The sequence below is a fragment of the Camelus ferus genome, chromosome 32, assembly GCF_009834535.1.
Source record: "Camelus ferus isolate YT-003-E chromosome 32, BCGSAC_Cfer_1.0, whole genome shotgun sequence".
NCBI lineage: Eukaryota > Metazoa > Chordata > Mammalia > Artiodactyla > Camelidae > Camelus > Camelus ferus.
In genome coordinates, this window is record NC_045727.1 from 12,760,100 (window position 1) to 12,778,571 (window position 18,472).

Here is an 18,472-nt window from a genome sequence, read left to right on the forward strand (position 1 = left end):
AAATAGCTCCCTAATCAACAGACCCTACAACTTGACAGACCAGCTGAGGTCCCCTTCATCCTGCCGATTCTGAGCATCTGAAGACCTCATAATTCTCCTCCCTTTCAGTTACTCTTCAGAGGACTCATTGCTGGCCTCACACCATCTGATTGGCTGTAGCTCAAGGCGGGGCGGGGCCAGCCAAGGAGTTCCCACCTCTGCACAGCATCCTGTGAGATGGCCCACCTGGGAGGTAGGTACTGCCCAACCTGGAGCCTGCATCCCTGGCCCTGGGCATGAATGGGCCAGGATGCCGAGGGTGGAGGCTCATGCAGATAGGAATTGCCTTGAGAATTTTTCTCCCTTTTGTATTTTTAATTTCAGACTCTTGGAGATGGTAAGATGGTTCCTGGAAGAGTGCAAACACGGGGGCAAGTACCCCCTAGGTACTGCAACAGCTGATGAGTCTGGGCGCCCCTCACATCCTTCCCCAACTGCTGCCAGCCCAAGGGATCTTGGAAAAACAGTTCTGCGCTTGTCAGAACCTCTCCCTTAAGATCCTTCCGTGGTGTTCCCCTCACCCCCAGATAAGGATGGTAACTGTCAGTTACTGACCAAGCGCCAAGCATTTGGTATTTATCACCTTCGTGAATCCTCACAACAACTTGGTGAGGTAGATGTGGTTTTTAATCTCCACTTTGTAGATGAGGAAACTGAGGTATAAAGACAGATTAGATGTCCCAGTCTGCACAGGAAGTGTTAGAGCCCTGGTCTGCTGATCAGGAGGACCTGTGCTGGCAAACCTGACATCTCTGCCCCCTCTTTCCTCTGCAGCCCCATCCCTCCACCACTCGGAATTTCCTCCAGTTCCTCAAATCCTCCATGCTGTCCTTGACTGGACGCTCTGGGCTGGGGCTGGGGCTGGCAAACAAGGCCTTGCCCTCCGGAAGCTCATGGTGGGTAGGGGATGTGGGCGAGATGAGCAGGCAGTTCAGAGGGTGGGGCATGCATGGGCTGAGCAAGCATCTAAGAGGGGTGACCAACAGAGGAGGGGGTGACCACGCTGGGGAAGGCCTCCAGAGATCTGCCGAAACTGCCACAGCCACCTTGGTGTTGTGGTTTGACAAAGTATTGGCGTCCACCACCAAGGGGCCAGAGCTGCTGCCTCCTAAGTGTTCTCCTTTCACGGGTCCAGGATTTGAAGGTTGATTGTTGTCACTGCCAAAATCGTGGTAGCTTCCACCAGCCCCAAAACTGTTTCCATCATCACCAAACCCATTATAGCCTCCCAACCCGACCACCACCTGGCTGCCACCAAAGTCACCTCCACCACCAATGTTGTCATTCCCACCAAAACCACCCCCACGACCACCACCCAAGTTCCCAGAACCACTTCAGCCTCTGGCTGGACAAAGCCCTGGCCATCTCTTGCCTGGACAGGGGTTTCCTCACTTCACCATTGTGGCCATTCACAGTGCGGTACTTCTGAATGACAGCTTGTGGAGTCACAAAGGTCACAAAAGCAGAGTCTCTCTTACCACCCCCTTGGTCGGTCAGGATTTCACCCACTTCAGTTCTCCCGCAACAGTCCACACTAACCTCGTGGGTGACGTCCCCCAGTGCTGTCTTTCCTGCCACCCACAGAAAGCTCTTCTACAGTGAAATGGGCACCTGGTCCTGTAGAACCTCCTCTCAAGAGCCCTCTGTTTCCACCACTTTCCCGTCCCCTTCTCGTGGCACTGCCTTCCCGGTTGCACCCGCCTTTTCCACGGGGACGCTTGGCGTCTCGGTCTCCCACCCACATAGTGGTGGGCGTTCCCCACGGCTCAAAATCCACCCTCCGACTCACCCGCTGTTTCAAAGCCCAGCTCTCCCCGGAGCCCTTCCGCGGCTGTTCCAGCCCTTTTCGAGCCTGGCTTAGACGCGGCAGAAGCAGAAGGGGAGGTTGGAAGGATGCTTACTCTCCAGCACCCACAGGCAGGAAGGAGTGGTGTATTTTTTTAAGTACATAAATCACATACTTAGTACGTATCCATTGGCATCTTGGTTATTTTCAATCAACATTTTATTTTTGAGATTTGCTCAGGTTGATATACAGAGATCTGGGCCATTTCTTTGCTGTAGAATAGACCATCACAGAAAGGTAATTGGGGAAGGTCTTCACCAATAGAGGTTCAGAGTCTATTGGAAGAGACCTGGAATTGTCCAGAGACCTCTGTTCCAGGAAAGCAAAGGTCAAACTGGGTTCTTCTGCAAAAGGATTTTCCAATTAAGGATTAAGAACATCATTACAGCAAAGCTGTCAAAGTGTCAGTATCTCCTCTTGGCCTTGGGAAAAAAATGCATCTTAGAAGAAGGAGGCGACAGCCTCATTTGGCACGTTGCCTCGTCTCCCTGTGATGTTCCAGGTGGGTGTGATGAAATAAGTGATGTATCTGTCACCACAACTCAGAGGAAACTTCCTTTTAAAGAACTGGTCATCTCAAGCAGTTAATACAATTATTGGCAAGATTAAGTCAAAGCTGAAATTAAAATGAGCAAAACCTTAAAGTTATACATTTTTAAAGAATTCCTTTGGAAAGAAAAATAGTAAAAAATAGAATAAGCTGTTTAGTTACCCTCGCATCATATACACAAAATCTGAATTAGAATATATGCCGTGTGTGTGTGTGCATGTGTGTGTGAGCTATCGTTGCAATGTTGTCATGTAACAAACTACCCCGGATTCGGTGGAGGACAACAGTGAGCATTTACTCTCGTGCCGGTGGGTCTGCAGGTTGACTGTGGGTTGGCTCAGCAGAGCCTACCTGTAGTTTTGGTGCTGGCAGATTTCAAGCATCTCTCATGCTCCTCGCCCTGGCAGCTCCCCAGAGCAAGAGGGCTAAGCCAAACCACACAGGCACTTTTAAGGCCTCTGCTGTTCTCTCATCCCTAAATGTTCCACCGACCAAAGCAAGTCACATGGCCAAGCTCAACATCAACCACACAGGGAAAAATACTCTGCCCACGGTGGGAAGAATTGCAGAGCTACGTGGGAAAGAGCGTGAACAGAGAACAGGGAGGGGCTGACGTGCTGATTCAGTCCACCACGATGTGTGAGTAAGGAACAAAACTGGTAACGGTTACGGGCCAAAGAAGCCAAAACCTTGCTCTACCTGAAATGCAGTCTTATAAACAGCATGAAAGGTAAGAAATCCTTTTTAAAATCTGCTTTGCTAAACGAGTAATCTTTGCCAGTGTTTCTGGCCCCAGCTTCAAAAACCCAGTAATGAAAATCTTAGCAGGAACCCTTGGAATTTCTTCCTGGGACTGCATGCTGCGAACCACTCAGATTTTAAAGCTTCTGAATCAGTTTCTTGCAACATTAAGTTGGGTTTGCTGAATGGGGTAAAATGCCTTTGGCATTCCTAGCATCCGCCCCTACCTCAGCTCTGGACTGCCCCTACCTCAGCTCTGGACTCAGCGACCAGCAACAGAGTTCTATTGTTACTCCTCAGTACTCACATTGTCCCAGTGTTCTTTGGAAGGCACAGGAGTCATACAAAGTCACCCTGAAAAATGGTGGACAATCTGGGTGAAACGGAGTCACTCAGACATCAGGTTGGAGTATCCAGCCCCACCATTCACTCGCCGACCCTAAACCTGACAAGAGCCGCGTGATCTCTCCTTGTCTTTAAGATGAAAGGCTTGAATACGAGGGATCCACCCTCAGCCACTCTTGCTACCCCCAATCCAACTCTTGATTTTTTTTAATTAAACATTTTATTCTGACATAATTGTAGATTGACATACACTTAAGAAATAATACAGTAAAAGCCTGTCATGCCCTTTACCCATCTTGCCTCCATGGTAACATCTTGCAAAACTATATGATATCACAACAATGCTGTCGTCAATACAGCCAGGAAACAGGACATTTCTGCTGTGGTCTCTGTCTTCCCACCTGAATTCATGTTCTGAAATTCTAACCCCCAGAGATGATGCTCATAGGAGGTGGGGGCTTTGGGAGGCGCTGAAGTCATGTAGGAAGAGTTGCCTTGTAGTAGAGGGTCCAGAGAGACCCCTAGTCCCTTCCACCGAGTAAGAACACAACCAGAAGTCTGCAACCCAGAGAGGACCCTCACCTGACCATGCTAGCACCTTGATCTTGACCATCTAGCCTCTAGACCCGTGAGAAATAAATTCCTATTGTTTTTAGTTTGCCCAGTCTGTGGTATTTTGTTACAGGAGCCCAAACAGGCTAAGACAATTTCCATCAAGATGCAGTACATTTCTGCCACCACAAAGATCTCATGAAACCCTCTGAGAGCCATGCCCACCTTCCTCCCCACCCCACCCCCTTTCCCTCGAGCAACCACTAATGTGTTCTCCATTTCTACTATAATTTTATCATTTCTAGAATGTTGTATAAACGGAGTCATACAATTTGTAATCTTTTGAGACAAATTTTTTTTCACTTGGCATAATTCTCTGGAGATTTATCCAGGTTGTTACTTCCAGTGGGCACTTTTTCCCCCTGTACCCATTGGGGTTTTTGTTTGGGGTTTTGGGGGGGTTTATTTATTTGAGGTATATAGCTTATTTACAGTGTTGTGTTAGTTTCTGGTGTACAGCAAAGTGATTCAGGTATATACGTGTGTGTGTACATACATATGATATATAGAATCACTTCGTATGATCATCTCTAGGTCCATCCATGTTGCTGCAAATGGCAAGATTTAATTCTTTTATGGCTGAGTAGTATTCCACTGTATATACATACAACATCATTATTCAGTTATCTGTCGATGGACATTTAAGTTGCTTCCAAGTCTTAGCTATTTGTAAATAGTGTCACTATGAACATTAGTGTGCATGTGTCTTTTCAAATTAGAGGTTTTTTTCTGGATATGTGCCCAGGACTAGGATTGCTGGATAATATGATATCTCTGTTTTTATAGTTTTTTAAAGGAATCTCCATACTGTTTTCCATAGTGGCTGCACCAATTTACATTCCTACCATTAGTATCTTCTGGTTGCCAACTTTTTCAACTCTAAGTCTGGGATATAGGAGGAAAAAAGAAAACCCGGGAACTCACCACCATGTCGTTATTTGTGCTTTGAATTACCTAGTCTGTCTGCCTCTAACTAATGTTCAGAGTCTTCTTACATTTTACCTATTATGCCCAGAGATTTTATTGCATAGTAAGACCAGGGAAAATTACATCGACTTTATCTCCTCAGAAGTGGACACTGGAGTGTAAGATTTTCATGAGCAAACTTGATCGTGTTGCTTCCCTGCTGCAAATACCTCAGTGGCTTCCACTTATTCTTCAATAAACCCCAAATCCCTGCCTGGGGATTTATCCACCAGCCTCACCTTGGCTACTCTCTCCTCCTCTCTCAGGGTAGACGTCAGGTCCTCAAATTATGCTGAAGCTGTTTCCTCTGCATGGAACAGTATTTCCTGCCTAGTGTCTTCCCGCTTCCCCTACTTCTCGACTCTTCCTTCAGGTCTATATTAGTTTCCTTTTGCTGCACAAACAAAATACCACAAACTCAGTGACCTAAAACATTACAAATCTCTTATCTTATAGTTCTGGAGGTCAGAAGTCCAGAATGGGTCTCCCTGGGCTAAAATTAAGATGGTCATAGGACCACATTCCTTCTGGAGTCTGTAGAGGAGGAGCCATTTCTTTGTTCAGGTTCGAGAGGCTGCCGCATTCCCTGGCTCCTGGCTCCCTCCCATCTTCAAAGCCAGCAGCATCTGGTTGACTCTTTCTCCTGAATCACAATAAAGCAGAAGAGGGGACAGAGTGATGGAGGTGCCATTAGAACAGTGCCACTGACGGCAGACAGGCAGGCAGATTTCCAAGCGGGTAGCTTTTGCAACGCCCATGAGCCAGCGTGCCCAGCCAGACCAATGTAAACGTTACGCCGGTTCTCTCGAAATGGGATCTTCTCTGAGTCTCTCATCTCGCAGTGCTGTTTACCAAATTTCTTGTACATTCCTAAAGCTTTGAAGCCACCAAGTTTCCCCAACAAGATGGGGCTGTCTGGATTCTGCAAACTGAGGCTTCAGGGAACCTCAGCGCAGCTTGCGGAGCTGGAGCTCCTGAGGCCACGCAGCCCCGGGTAACGGCTGCCTCCACCCCAGAAGTGGTCCTCTCCTTCTGAGCAGGTCCATCTCCAAATCTTACTCATGTGCAGCTCTTCTAGAACTTGACTCATTGTGCTGTTTTGATGTCTGTCTCCCCTCAAGGAGTTGTGAGCTCCTGGGAGACTTGGGGCCACAACTGGGGTCCCCTGGGGCTAGCCCTGGGCCTGTGCTTGTTGAAGGCTAAGCTCCTTTTTTGTCCTTTTCCAGGAGTCTTAACGTGCTTTCCTTTATGTCTGTCACCAAACCTGTTACCTTCTCCACACCAGTTTGAACTGCACATCTGATGATTTGTGTCCTTCCATTTAAAAAATTGGGTGACATTCACATAACAGAAAATGAACTTTCTTTGGAAAAGAAGAAAAATATCTCATTGATTAACTGTATTTTATGGTGATAAAAATATATAACATACAATCTAAGTATGTAATTCAGTGTCTAAACACATTCACAATGTTGTGCAACCATCACCACTGTCTATTTCCAAAACGTTTTCCTCTTCCCAAACTCTGTAACCATTAAGCAAAACTCCCCATACCACCCTCCCTCCCAGCCCCTGGTAACCACTCTTCTTTCTGTCTCTGTGAATTTGCTTGTTCTAGGAGCTTCATATAAATGGAATCACTTAACATGTGTCCTTTGGTATCTGGTGTATTTCACTTAGTGTCTTCAGGGTTCAACCATGTTGTAGCCTGTGTTGGCCTTTCCATCCTTTTAAAGGCTGAATATTATTCCATTGTGTGTACAGACCACGTTTGGTTTACCCATTCACCTGTTGATAGACTCTGGTCTGTGTTCTCTGGTGCACAAGTATCAGTCAGAATCCCTGCTTTCATGCCTTTGGGTACTTGCCTAGGAGTAGAATTGTTGGGTCATAAGGTCACTCTATGTCCAGCTTTTTGAGGAAACACCCGACTGGCTTCCTCAGTGGCTACACCATCGAACCTTCCCACCAGCAGTGTAAAAGGGTTCCTGTTTCCCCACATCCTCTCCCACACTTGTTCTTTTTTGTATTTTTAAGAACTGTATAGTGATTTTAATGGGCGTGAAGTGATTGGAAATCTCATTTGACTGAGTAACCTCATGACTGGTATCTCAGTGTGGTTTTGATTTGCATTGCCCGAATGGTGAGTGCCATTAAATGTTTTTTTCATGTCCTTGTTAGTCATTTGTTTATTTTCAGAGACACACTATTCAAGTCCTTTGCCCGTTTTTAAATTATGTTGTTGTTTAAATATTAAAGTGAACAATTCAGTGGCATTTAGTGCATTCAGTGTGGTACAACCATCTTTTCTGTCTAGTTCAAGAATATTTTCACCATCTAGGTGGTAGGGTAAAATCCTATTGTGCCCATTAAGCAGTTACTGGTGTTGCCTCATTTTAACAAATGGAGCAACAGGCTTTGAGACAATAAGCAACTGTGCAGGTCACACTGTGTTATATGCTGAATTGTGTCCCCACCACCCAATTAGTATGTTGAAGTCCTAACCCCAGAACCTTCAGAATATGGCTCTATTTACAGGTAGAGATTTTAAAGACATGATTAAGTTAAAATGAGGCCATAAGGGTACCCTTATCCAATCGGACTGGTATCCTTATAAGAAGAGGAAATTTAGACACACAGAGAGATGCCACGGATGGGTGTAGACAGAGGAAAGACGGGGTGAGGAGACAGTGAGAATGAGGCTATCCACGAGCCAACGAGAGAGGCCACAGAAGAAATCAAACCTGCTGACAACTTGATTTTGGACTTCTAGCTCTAGAACTGTGAGAAAATATGTTGTATTGTTCAAGCCATGGTCTGTGCTGTTTTGTTATGGCGGCCTAAGCAAACTAATACAGTTGACCTTTGAACAACACAGGTCTGAACTGAATGAGTGCACTGATACTGAGATTTTTTTTTTCAATAAATAATTGAATCATTGGAAAAGCTTTTTGGAGTTTTTTGACCATTTGAAAAAAACTCACAAACCATGTAGCCTAGAAATATAAAAAAAAAAGTAGGTGTGTCATGAGCGCATAAAATGATGATATACACAAAACCTAGAAAGTATGTGTTAGTCAACCATTTATGTGATTGGTAAGGTTATCAGTAGTTCAGTTTGGGGGAGTCAACAGTTACAAGCATATTTTCAACTACACAAGGGGTTGGCACCCCTGACCCCCGCATTGTTCAAGGGTCAACTGTGCATACTGTTTATAAGAGGCCCAGCAAGGACTCAGACACTTCCAGAGCCCAAGCCTCCCCCCAGCAAATCAGCAGTGATGACTGGCCCCTCCCCACCACCACCCAAGGCTGACCTGATCACTATGCACAGCAGGGAAAGTGTTAGGGGCCCTGATACTGCTGGGAGGCCACAGCGGTACTTTAATTTTTTATTTTAAATAAGAAAAAAAAATGAATAGAATTATAATGATAAGCCAGGCCCAGATTCTACTTTCTGTACTCAAAAAAAATTGAGGCACAGTTGATTTACAGTATCAGATACCCTTCAGATATACAGCATAGTGATTCACAATTTTTAAGTTTTACTCCATTTACAGCTATTATAAAATATCAGCTACATTCCCTGTATTGCACCTGGATTCCACTGTCTTTATATCAACACAGTTGTAAACTATAGTTTTTATTTCTATTGTTTTTTTTATTGGAGGTACTGGGGATTGAACCAAGGGCCTTGTGCATGATAAGCATGCGCTCTACCACTGAGTGATACCCATCCCCCCAACTATAATTTTTAATTTTTTTTTTTTTTTCTGGAGGAAGTAATCCATGAAGGCAAAAGTGCCTAGGACCAAAGAAAGTCATAATGAAGCCTGGCCACCACCATCCACAGCTTTGGAAATTGAAAGTTGATTAAAAACTCATCCTTCAATCCTAGGCTAATTCTGCCCCCTCATGGCCAGAGAAAAATCACAGAAGAAAATAATGCGCAGTAGCTGTTGGAGAATTTACACCCACCAGATGATTGACATTATGCTGCGTCATTTCATCCTCACAATACCATGAGGTAAGCGATAGCTAAATGTCCAGATAAGTCATCAAAGATCAGAGCAGTTAGGAATTTAACTAGGGACACATAACAGGTTAGTGGGGAGCTGGTAAGCCCTGGGTCTTAGAGAGACGACAGGAAGGTGAGAATTGCAGTAGTGCGCCAGGCTTGCAGTTTGGAGACAGAGCGGAACCTCTGGAGAGTTTGTGTAGTCAGCGTCTTTCATTTTGTCTGCATTTCTTTAGAGTCAGATACTGTGCTTAGGGAACTGTGATTGTTTCTAAATACAACTTAAGTTATCAGAAATGCAAGCTATCCTCTAAGGAAGTTGCATTTTCAAAGTAGAGAAGTATTTGATTTTGATGCCTCATTCACAACTCTTTGGAAGCGCATGTCAAATAGTCTATAGTAATAAGTTTTCAAGTATTAAGAGTTCATGGGGACAATGTTCATAGCAGCACTATTTACAATAGCCAAGACATGGAAACAACCTAAATGTCCATCAATGAATGACTGGATAAAGAAGCTGTGGTATATTTATGCCGTGGAATACTACTCAGCCATAAAAAATAATAAAATAATGCCATTTGCAGCAACACAGATGGACCTGGAGATTGTCATTCTAAGTGAAATAAGCTAGAAAGAGAAAGAAAAATACCATATGAAATCACTTATGTGTGAAATCTAAAAAAAAAAAAGACAAATGAACTTATTTACAAAACAGAAAAAGACTCATAGACATAGAAAACAAATTTATGGTTTTGGTGGAGAAGGGGGTGGGAAGGGATAAATTGGGACTTTGAGATTTGCAGATACTAACTACTATATATAAAACAGATAAACGAAAAGGTCCTACTGCACAAAAAGTATTCCAGCAGTAGTCCCTGTATAGCACAGGGAACTTGATTCAGTATCTTATAGTAACCTATAATGAAAAAGAATATGAAAATGAATATATGTATGTGTACGACTGAACTATTATGCTGTCCACCAGAAACTGACACAACATTGTAAACTGACTAGACTTCAATTTAAAAACAAAGTTCTTGGGGACAATGAGTAGCTGTCACCAAGGGACACCCCTGCTGCTGACGGCTTCCTTCCCACTCTGCTCACACACCGCCAGCCTGTCCAAAACAGAGGCCCTGGTGCCTCGTCCCGAGCGGATGTGACTTATCCAACTTTTCCAACAAAGTGTCAGTGGACCCTTTTGCAACTGAAGAAGCAACATCAAAGACCAGCAGCAATGGCATGCCCAGTCAATTCTTGCTTTATTCTTTTACAATATCAAATTTCCCAAAGTAAAATAACCAAAGTAGTCCTAAAAGTACACAAAACAGATCTTCATCTTTGCCTTCCTTTGCCGATAAACACAAGAAGTACGCATAGAGTGTTTAATAATATGCAACACGCAAAAGCTTTTGTTGCTGTTAGCAACACCTACACCCAAATGCCCTCAGGACTGTCTTTTACTAAAACCATTCAGTTAGCCCTTTCTTTTCTGCTTCTCCTGTGAGTTTGGAAAAATAGACTCTCTCTAACCCACCCACGTGACAGTAGAGACGATGCTTTCGGGGGTATGGCAGCCAGAAGGACTAGAATTTGGTCACTTGTCCAAGAGGCTCCCCAGGAGCTACCTTTCGGGGTAACTTCTTCACTTCCACCGCATCATGCAAACTGCACAGACCTGTTTCAGGTAAATAATCTACTTCCATTTCCCAATTGCTCCTCTGCTCCTGCAGCACCAGGACAGCTTTTCCTGGGCCAATAAAGGTGGCCATGAGCCTGCGATGAACTCAGCCCCACCGACTACATTTATCTGCCTGCAAGTCATGCACCACATTCAATCTGCAGCAGGCTTTGGAAGAACTTGAATCATGTTCTCGGAGAGGCCAGGTGCTGGAGGTGAGGCCCCGGGAACCCGCCACCCCCCTTACGGTCTCCTTTGCGCCTCTGCAGCTCAGTCTGTGTTTGTTTCTGTCGCTGCCTCTTCCTTTTCTCCCGACTTCTCTTTGTCCAGCACCTCCCCCTTCTCCTTGTTAAATGGACAGAATCTAGAAATGACTTATTATTTGAAAAACTTATGGAACAAAATCCCAAATCAGGCACATATTACCTTAAAATCACAGAACTTTATAGCTGGAAGGAGGCCTTATTAAAGGTTTTATACACACACACACAGAGATACATATAGGTATCTATTTTTTAAACTCAAAAGGGTTGGAATTGTGTATATATTTGTGTGTGTGTATATATGTATATACACACACACACATATTTAAATATTTTTTAATTCTTATTTTTTATTGAAGTGTAGTCGGTTTACAACACTTAGACATGTACCTAAATGTAAGAGGTTGTATATTGGTGTCTTTTTTTGTATTGAAGTAGAGTTGATTAACAATGTTGCATTAGTTTATGGAGGATAGCATAGTGTTCAGTTATGCATATATTTATATATTCTTTTCCATTATAGGTTATTATAAGATATTGAATGTAGCTCCCTGTGCTATATATTAAAACCTTGTTATTTATCTATTTTATATATAGTAGTTTGTATCTTCTAATCTCAAACTCCTAATTTATCCCCCGCACCCCTTTCCCCTTTGGTAACTGTAAGTTTTCTATGTCTGTGAGTCTCCTTCTGTTTGTTCACTTTTGCATCATTTTGTTAGATTCCACATGTAAGTGATATCATATGATATTTGTCTTTGTCTGACCTACTTCCTTTAGTATGATAATCTCACCGCACACTGAGCCTGGGCTTTAAAAGGGTCATTCCAGAAATGGTCTCTGGAAAACAAAAGTAGAAATCTGTTTTCTCAAAACTTGCTTGGCTGCAACCTGCACCCCAATGTTCATAGCAGCACTATTTACAATAGCCAAGACATGGAAACAGCCTAAATGTCCATCAACAGATGCCTGGATAAAGAAGATGTGGTGTATTTATACAATGGAATACTATTCAGCCATAAAAACCAACAACATAATGCCATTTGCAGCTACATGGATGTTCCTGGAGAATGTCATTCTAAGTGAAGTAAGCCAGAAAGAGAAAGAAAAATACCATATGAGATCGCTCATATGTGGAATTACAAAACAAAAGAACATAAATACAAAACAGAAACATACTCATAGACATAGAATACAAACTTGTGGTTGCCAAGAGGGCGGAGGGTGGGAAGGGACAGACTGGGATTTCAAAATTTGTAGATACTGACAGGCATATGCAGAATAGATAAACAAGACTATACTGTATAGCATAGGGAAATATATACAAGATCTTGTGGTAGCTCACAGCAAAACAAAAATGTGACAATGAATATATGAATCTTTGTGTATAACTGAAAAATTGTGCGCTACACTGGAATTTGACACAACATTGTAAAATGACTGTAACTCAATAAAAAAAAGTTAAATAAAAAAACAAACAACCTTGCTTGGCTGCAGTACAAGCCAGAGAGAAAATGGAGAAATGTTCATGGAAAAAACTGAAAAAAAAAAAATCAGTAGGTTGTGTTTGGTTTTGGTTTCCCAGACATTTTCTTTTTATTGATGTATAGTTTACCCCCTGGACATAGGATATAGGTCTGTGGTAGAGTACATGCCTAGCATGCACAAGGTCATGGGTTTGATCCTCAGTATCTCTGTTAAAAATAAATACATAAATAAATAAATCTAATTACCTCCACACCAACATAAATAAATAAACAAACAAATAAGAAGATAATTTTTTTTAAAAAATTCACTTATTGCTAAAAAGTGCTAACCATCATCTGAGCCTTCAGTGAGTCATAATCTTTTTGCAATGGTAACATCAAAGATCACTGATCACAGGTCACCAGAACAAATACAATAATAATGAAAAGTTTGAAACATTGTGAGAATTACCAAAATGTGACACAGAAACAGGAAATGAGCAAATGCTGTTGGGAAATGGCCCCAATAGACTTGCTCAGAGTAGGGTTGCCACAGAGCTTCAATTTGTTTAAAAAAAAAAAAAAAAAAGCACAATATCTGCAAAGCACAATAAAGTAAAGTTCAATAAAATGAGGCACATCTGCAATAATTTACATATGATATTTGGTTGTAAACAGTCAAAGAGATTTATCACATCCGTGCATGGGAGGCTCATTATTGTTAAAATGTCAATTCTCCTCAAATTGATCTCTGATTTCAACAGAATCCCAATCAAAATCTCACTAGACTTTTTTTTTTTTTTTTTTGCTGAAATTGGCTGTTTCCAAATTTTTTTTATGTAAATGCAAAGGACCTATCTATAAAAGCCAAAACAATCTTAAAAGAGAAGAACAAAGTTGGAGAATCCATGCCACCTGATTCAAGACTTTTAATTAAAGTGACAATAATTAAGATAGATCAATGGAACAAATGGAGATCTTTGAAACTCAGAAATAGACCCACGCACGTGTGTTCAGTTCATTTTAACAAAGATGCCAAGCAATTCAATAGGGAAAGGAAAGTCTTTTCAGTAATAGTATTGGAACAATTGGATAAATCTATAGAAAAATGAACCAACTTCATACACATAAATTAAGATGAAAATAGCAGTCCAATTCTTTCTCACAAAGCAGGTACAAAAATCCTAAACAGAATACTAGCAAATTGAATCCAGTGATAGAAAAAAAGGATAACATACAATAACTAGCAATGCAAGATTGATTTTAAAAATGAAAATCAGCAGAGTATGACCGTTCTGATTCCTTCACATCCTCATCAACACTTCTTATCAAGTGACTTTTTCTGTGTATGTGGTAAAATATTGTTTTGCACAGCAGCTGTACCATTTACATTTCTACCAGCAATACACAAGGGTTCCGATTTTTCCAAATCTTTACCAACACTTGTGATTTTTTTCCTTTTTTCTTTTTTTGATAATAGCCATCCTAATGGGTGTGAAATTGATATCTCATCATGATTCTGATGTGCATTTCCCTTATGACTAGTGATGTTGAGCATCTTTTATTTGCCATTTGTGTATCTTCTTTGGAGAAATGTCTGTTCAAGTCCTTTGCCTATTTTTGAATTGGGTTATTTGGGATATTTTTTGTTGAGTTTTAGGAATTCTTTATATATTCCGGATACTAGACCCTTATCAGATACGTGGTTTGTGAAAGTCTTCCCATTCTCTGGGTTGTCTTTGCACTTTATTGATCGTGTCCTTTGATGCACAAAACCTTTTAATTTTGATGAAATCCAATTTATCTTATTTTATTGTTGTTGCCTGTGCTTTTGGAGTAATATCCAAGAAATCATTGCTGAATTCAATGTCATAAAAATTTCCCTTATGTTTTCTTTTAAGAGTTTTATAGTTTTAGTTCTTAGCTTTAGGTCTTTGATCCATTTTGAGTTAATTTTTATACATGGTCCACTTGATTATTTTGCATGTGGATAATCAGTTTTCCAAAATTCACTTCATTTTGAAATAATCTCCCCCTCCCAGCTTTTTTTCTTTCCCCCTGGTTTTGAGTTAACTATTCTTAATTGAATAGTAAAACCAATTCTATACTCCCCTCCTCCACTTCAGACTTGAAAACCAGAGGGAAGTGTCTCCACTCCGACAGGAAACCTGAGGACTGTTAGGCTCCCTGTAAAGTCTGGTTATGCCCTAGAAAGGCAAAAGGCTGAAAAGGAAAAATGTTTAGATCATGGGTTTTGGAATCAGCGATGTATATTCAAATTACGGCTTTTCTCTTTTATAGCTGTGTGCCCTTGAGCATCCTCGTTAACATTCTTGGACTCGGGTTTCTCTATCTTTAAACTGGGAATAATTATCAGGGCTAGATGCCGGTCTCTAGTCTCTGCCCACTTAAAAAAAAAAAAAAAAAAAAGGCAGATACTATTGAAAACTCCCGTAAGCCTAAAGATCAAGAATCCTTGAAAGAGAACGCGCCATCACACCTAGCATCTCTTTGACGACTAGTTGCATTTCTGGGTAATCCAAGACCTTTGGTCTCTGGTCTCTGGGCGATGGGAGTAAGAATGAGACACCATGCATGCAAAGTGATGAGCACAGAGTCTGGCACTTAGGAAGCGTTTATCAATGGTAGCTGAGTCGTGGATGCTCTCAGTTCTCCCAACCGTAAAATGAGCGAATTAGCTCAGCTGGTCAATTCTCGGACCTTGGGTGAGTCAGATTTTCCAGGCACGTGCGGATGCGCAGGGCGCAGGGAAGAAGTAGGGCTGGCTCCACTGCGCTCAGGCCCAAGTTTACCACCGTCCGCCCCTCCCCAACCTAGCTCAGCAGGTGCCGGAAGCGCCAGGCTGCTGAGTAACCGGGAGAACAGCTGAGACAGCTCCGTCCCTTGCACTCCACGCTCCTCATTGGCCCCGCGCGCTCGAGGCTCGTGACGTCACGCAGCGCGCCCCGCGTGTCAGAGGGGGGCGTGTCCCGCTGAGGAGGAGGAGGAGGCAAGATGGCGGCGTCCCTGGGGCGGGGGTGTCTGGGGTTGCTGCGCGGGGTCGCACCGTGGCGGAGCAGGTACGGCTGCTTGGGGAGACTGCCTCGAGGCGCGGGGCGGGGGGCGGCGGGCGGTCCGGGCCAAACCGGGGTCCGGAGAGAGGAATCGTTTCTCTACCGCGGGCCGCCTTGAGGAGAGCTCTAGAGGAGACGGAACCACCTCTCACCTCGAGCTCGGGAGCAGGTGCGCTGCCGCCACGTACGGCGGTTTGAGTTTACTCAGAGTCGGGCCTAAGCACTCCCTCTTTATCTTTTCCACAAGGGACGAAAACCAAAAAAACCCCACCCCAAATCAGATGAAATAGGCTGCGTGCCGGCCACTAGAGCCGAGGCAGGACTGGCCCCTTTTTCTCAGGGATCTGTGTTCCTGGGAGGGGCGGCGTGATGTGGGAAGAGCACTGGACTGCGGGTCGGGCGGCTTTCACCTCGGAGTCTAGGTTTCTGAAGCGAGGGGGTTGGATTCGGTAAAATCAAAATAGTCCGTGATGGAATTGGGGTTTTTGTTACCTTGGTGACTCCTATCTCTTAGATTCTTGGAGGGGTCTTCTAAATCCAGCTCTTTCTTTTTTGGTGTTGGTGAAATTGAGGCCCTGAGAGAGCGGGAGGGACTTCCTCAGTTTCTCCCATCCAGTTAGTAGCGGAACCAGGACCCCTACCTGGGTCACGCAACGACCTTCCCCTCAGGCTGCCCACGGTGAGGGCATTCATTATTCGGAATAGCTTGTGTGAGTAATAACTTGGGAGCATTTAGATTCTTGGAAAATGGGTTAAAACGTTAGCTATGACTCAAGAATCTGCTACTCGGTGTCATTTCAAAGAGCTAAGATTTGAGGGACGGTCGGTATTTTGATGTTTCAGGCAGGCTTCACTTTGTTAGCATTGACCAAAGCTTGCGTTGTCATTTTGGGAAGTAAGGACACTGGATTTGGACTGAAAGGAAACGAATTGTCAACTGCCCTAGCCGCGAAAACTTCACTTTGCCATTATTACTTATTCAGAAATGGTGTAGCTCTCTCAGGAGGGCGCTCTGCAATGTGGTGGTAACTGTTAGCATTTGAACAGGAGGGCTCTGATTTTAATGTTATTACTAGGTGTGCTGTTTATGAGTCAGCCGTGAAATCATCTAAAATGTGTCATGAGTTGGAAAGACTAAAACGTGACACTCTTAAAAAATAAATATTTTTAATGATGGTGAGGAGTATATACTTCATTCACCATCATTTTAAAAGGAAAAGAAAAAAAACTTTAGTACCAGTGTAGGTAGATAAGACTGGGTTTAGGTGCAGTGGGTGGGAGGGATGAAGATTTGGGTACAATAGGGCTCTTGATTTTCAAAGGTATTACATATCAAGATAGGAACTATACTAAGATACAAAACAAAACAAAAGATAACATTTTGGTGATTTTCAAGTAAGGGGGTATCTGTGAGACATGTATTTGAAAGCCTCATATTGCAGGGAAGTTTTTCAGTAACTGGGTGATACTTGAAGGTGATAGAAGAAAGAGAAAGCAATTACAGGTGGTAATTTAGGGCTGTGTTTCCCAAACTTGTTTCATTTAAAAAAATGGGGTGGATTATTATTAGAAAGGGAGATTCCCAGGTATACCTCCACCTTGCTGCCAAATTGAGGTTCAGTAAATGTACGGTGGGGCTCTGGCAGCTGTGTTCTTTACAAGCGCCTTGGATGATTCTTAGGTTCAGGCGAGTATGGACGTAGTACCTGGGAGTGGTTGCTCATGTGGGATTTTCCTTCAGGAATATTTATGGCACTCCTTCCACTGCCAAGTGCAGTGCCAGGGATCAGGGAGAGGGGGAGGGAGAGTAGGGAAAAGAGAGGATTTAAAAGATAAATTGAAATAGGCCTTGTGTTTAATGAACTTTACAGTTTAGTAGAAGAGAGAGGAAGCACTACTAAATGACACAAGATAGAATGTGGACTAAGGCCTTCAAGAGGCCTGCCAGTTCACTTTCAGGAGAGCTTTCACAGCTCTAGAAAGCAGGAGAGACATAAGGATTGTAGTTAAAGTGTTGCCCCCAGGGGTGATCTCAAAAATATTAACTAGGGAAACATGGACACTGGCACAGACAGTTGATGTGGCCATTCCGGTGTGTGCCAGCTGAACAGCAGCTCTGTTACGTTAATAATACTAACGTATAGCCAGGTGCCAGGGACTGGACTTAGGGTCTTATGTGATTGTCTAACTTGGGCTTGTGGTCAGAAACCAGCCAGGAGGAATTGTTTGAGCGAAGAACTGAATGAGGAGGGAGTGAGCCCCATGGAGGGGTGTGCCCAGCAGAGTAAACAGCAGATGCATAGGTGTGGATGATCACTCTGGGTGTTCTGTGATGAATAGGACTTAGGGGCCAAGAATGGAACCTGGGAGAACAGGCCGTTGAGTCATTCAGTGAGAGATCTGGTGGCACAGGTTGGGATGAGAGTGGTGGTGGGGAAGAGAAATAGGTAGGCAAGGATGTGTTTTGAAGGTAGAGTCTTCATGCCTTGCCAGTGGATTGAATGTGGATAGTGAGAAAGAAAAGAGTCCTTGGGTTTCAACTTGTGCAGCTGGGTGAATGGTGGTTCCTTTTCTCTGAGATGGTGTATTAATTATAGTAATGCTGCTACAGTAACAGGTAAACTCCAGCATCTCAGTGACTGAACACAGTAAAAGTTTATATGTCGATCATGTAAAGTCCCAGTGGGGGCTCCTGGTCAGCAGGGCATCAGTGATTTGGGGACCCCGTCTCTTGCCATCTTTAACATGTGGCTTCTCGAGGTCTGCATGTTTGTCTGCATCAAACAGGCTGAAAGGGTGGGAAAGCCTGGGAAGCCTGAGTGGTTCTCACATTGGTTAGAAATCAGTTCTATGGCCACACCCTACTGCAAG

At 43.3% G+C, this 18,472-nt stretch overlaps 2 protein-coding genes and 1 pseudogene across 12 annotated transcripts in view; 2 read left to right on the forward strand and 1 right to left on the reverse strand.

The window, feature by feature from the left end:
* The window catches only part of PRR14L (proline rich 14 like), a 43,939-nt gene extending 39,763 nt beyond the window's left edge, over positions 1-4,176 (forward strand). For 6 of the 8 annotated variants that reach the window (XM_032471926.1, XM_032471922.1, XM_032471925.1 and 3 more), the window contains 2 exons: positions 109-232; positions 364-4,176. The gene's annotated coding sequence lies outside the window, so the exon portion shown is untranslated. The remainder of the gene's footprint in view (positions 1-108; positions 233-363) is intronic. The other 2 variants (XM_032471923.1, XM_032471924.1) reach the window with 2 other exon arrangements.
* LOC102522143 lies at positions 1,006-1,783 on the reverse strand (annotated as a pseudogene).
* An 11,299-nt stretch (positions 4,177-15,475) lies between the features above and the next one.
* Positions 15,476-18,472, forward strand: part of PISD (phosphatidylserine decarboxylase) — a 30,806-nt gene continuing 27,809 nt past the window's right edge. The window contains exon 1 of one of the 4 annotated variants that reach the window (XM_032471489.1): positions 15,476-15,607. In XM_032471489.1, coding sequence (XP_032327380.1) covers positions 15,543-15,607 — 65 coding nt within the window. In that variant the 5' untranslated portion in view covers positions 15,476-15,542. The remainder of the gene's footprint in view (positions 15,608-18,472) is intronic. The other 3 variants (XM_006184780.3, XM_014559307.2, XM_014559309.2) reach the window with 3 other exon arrangements.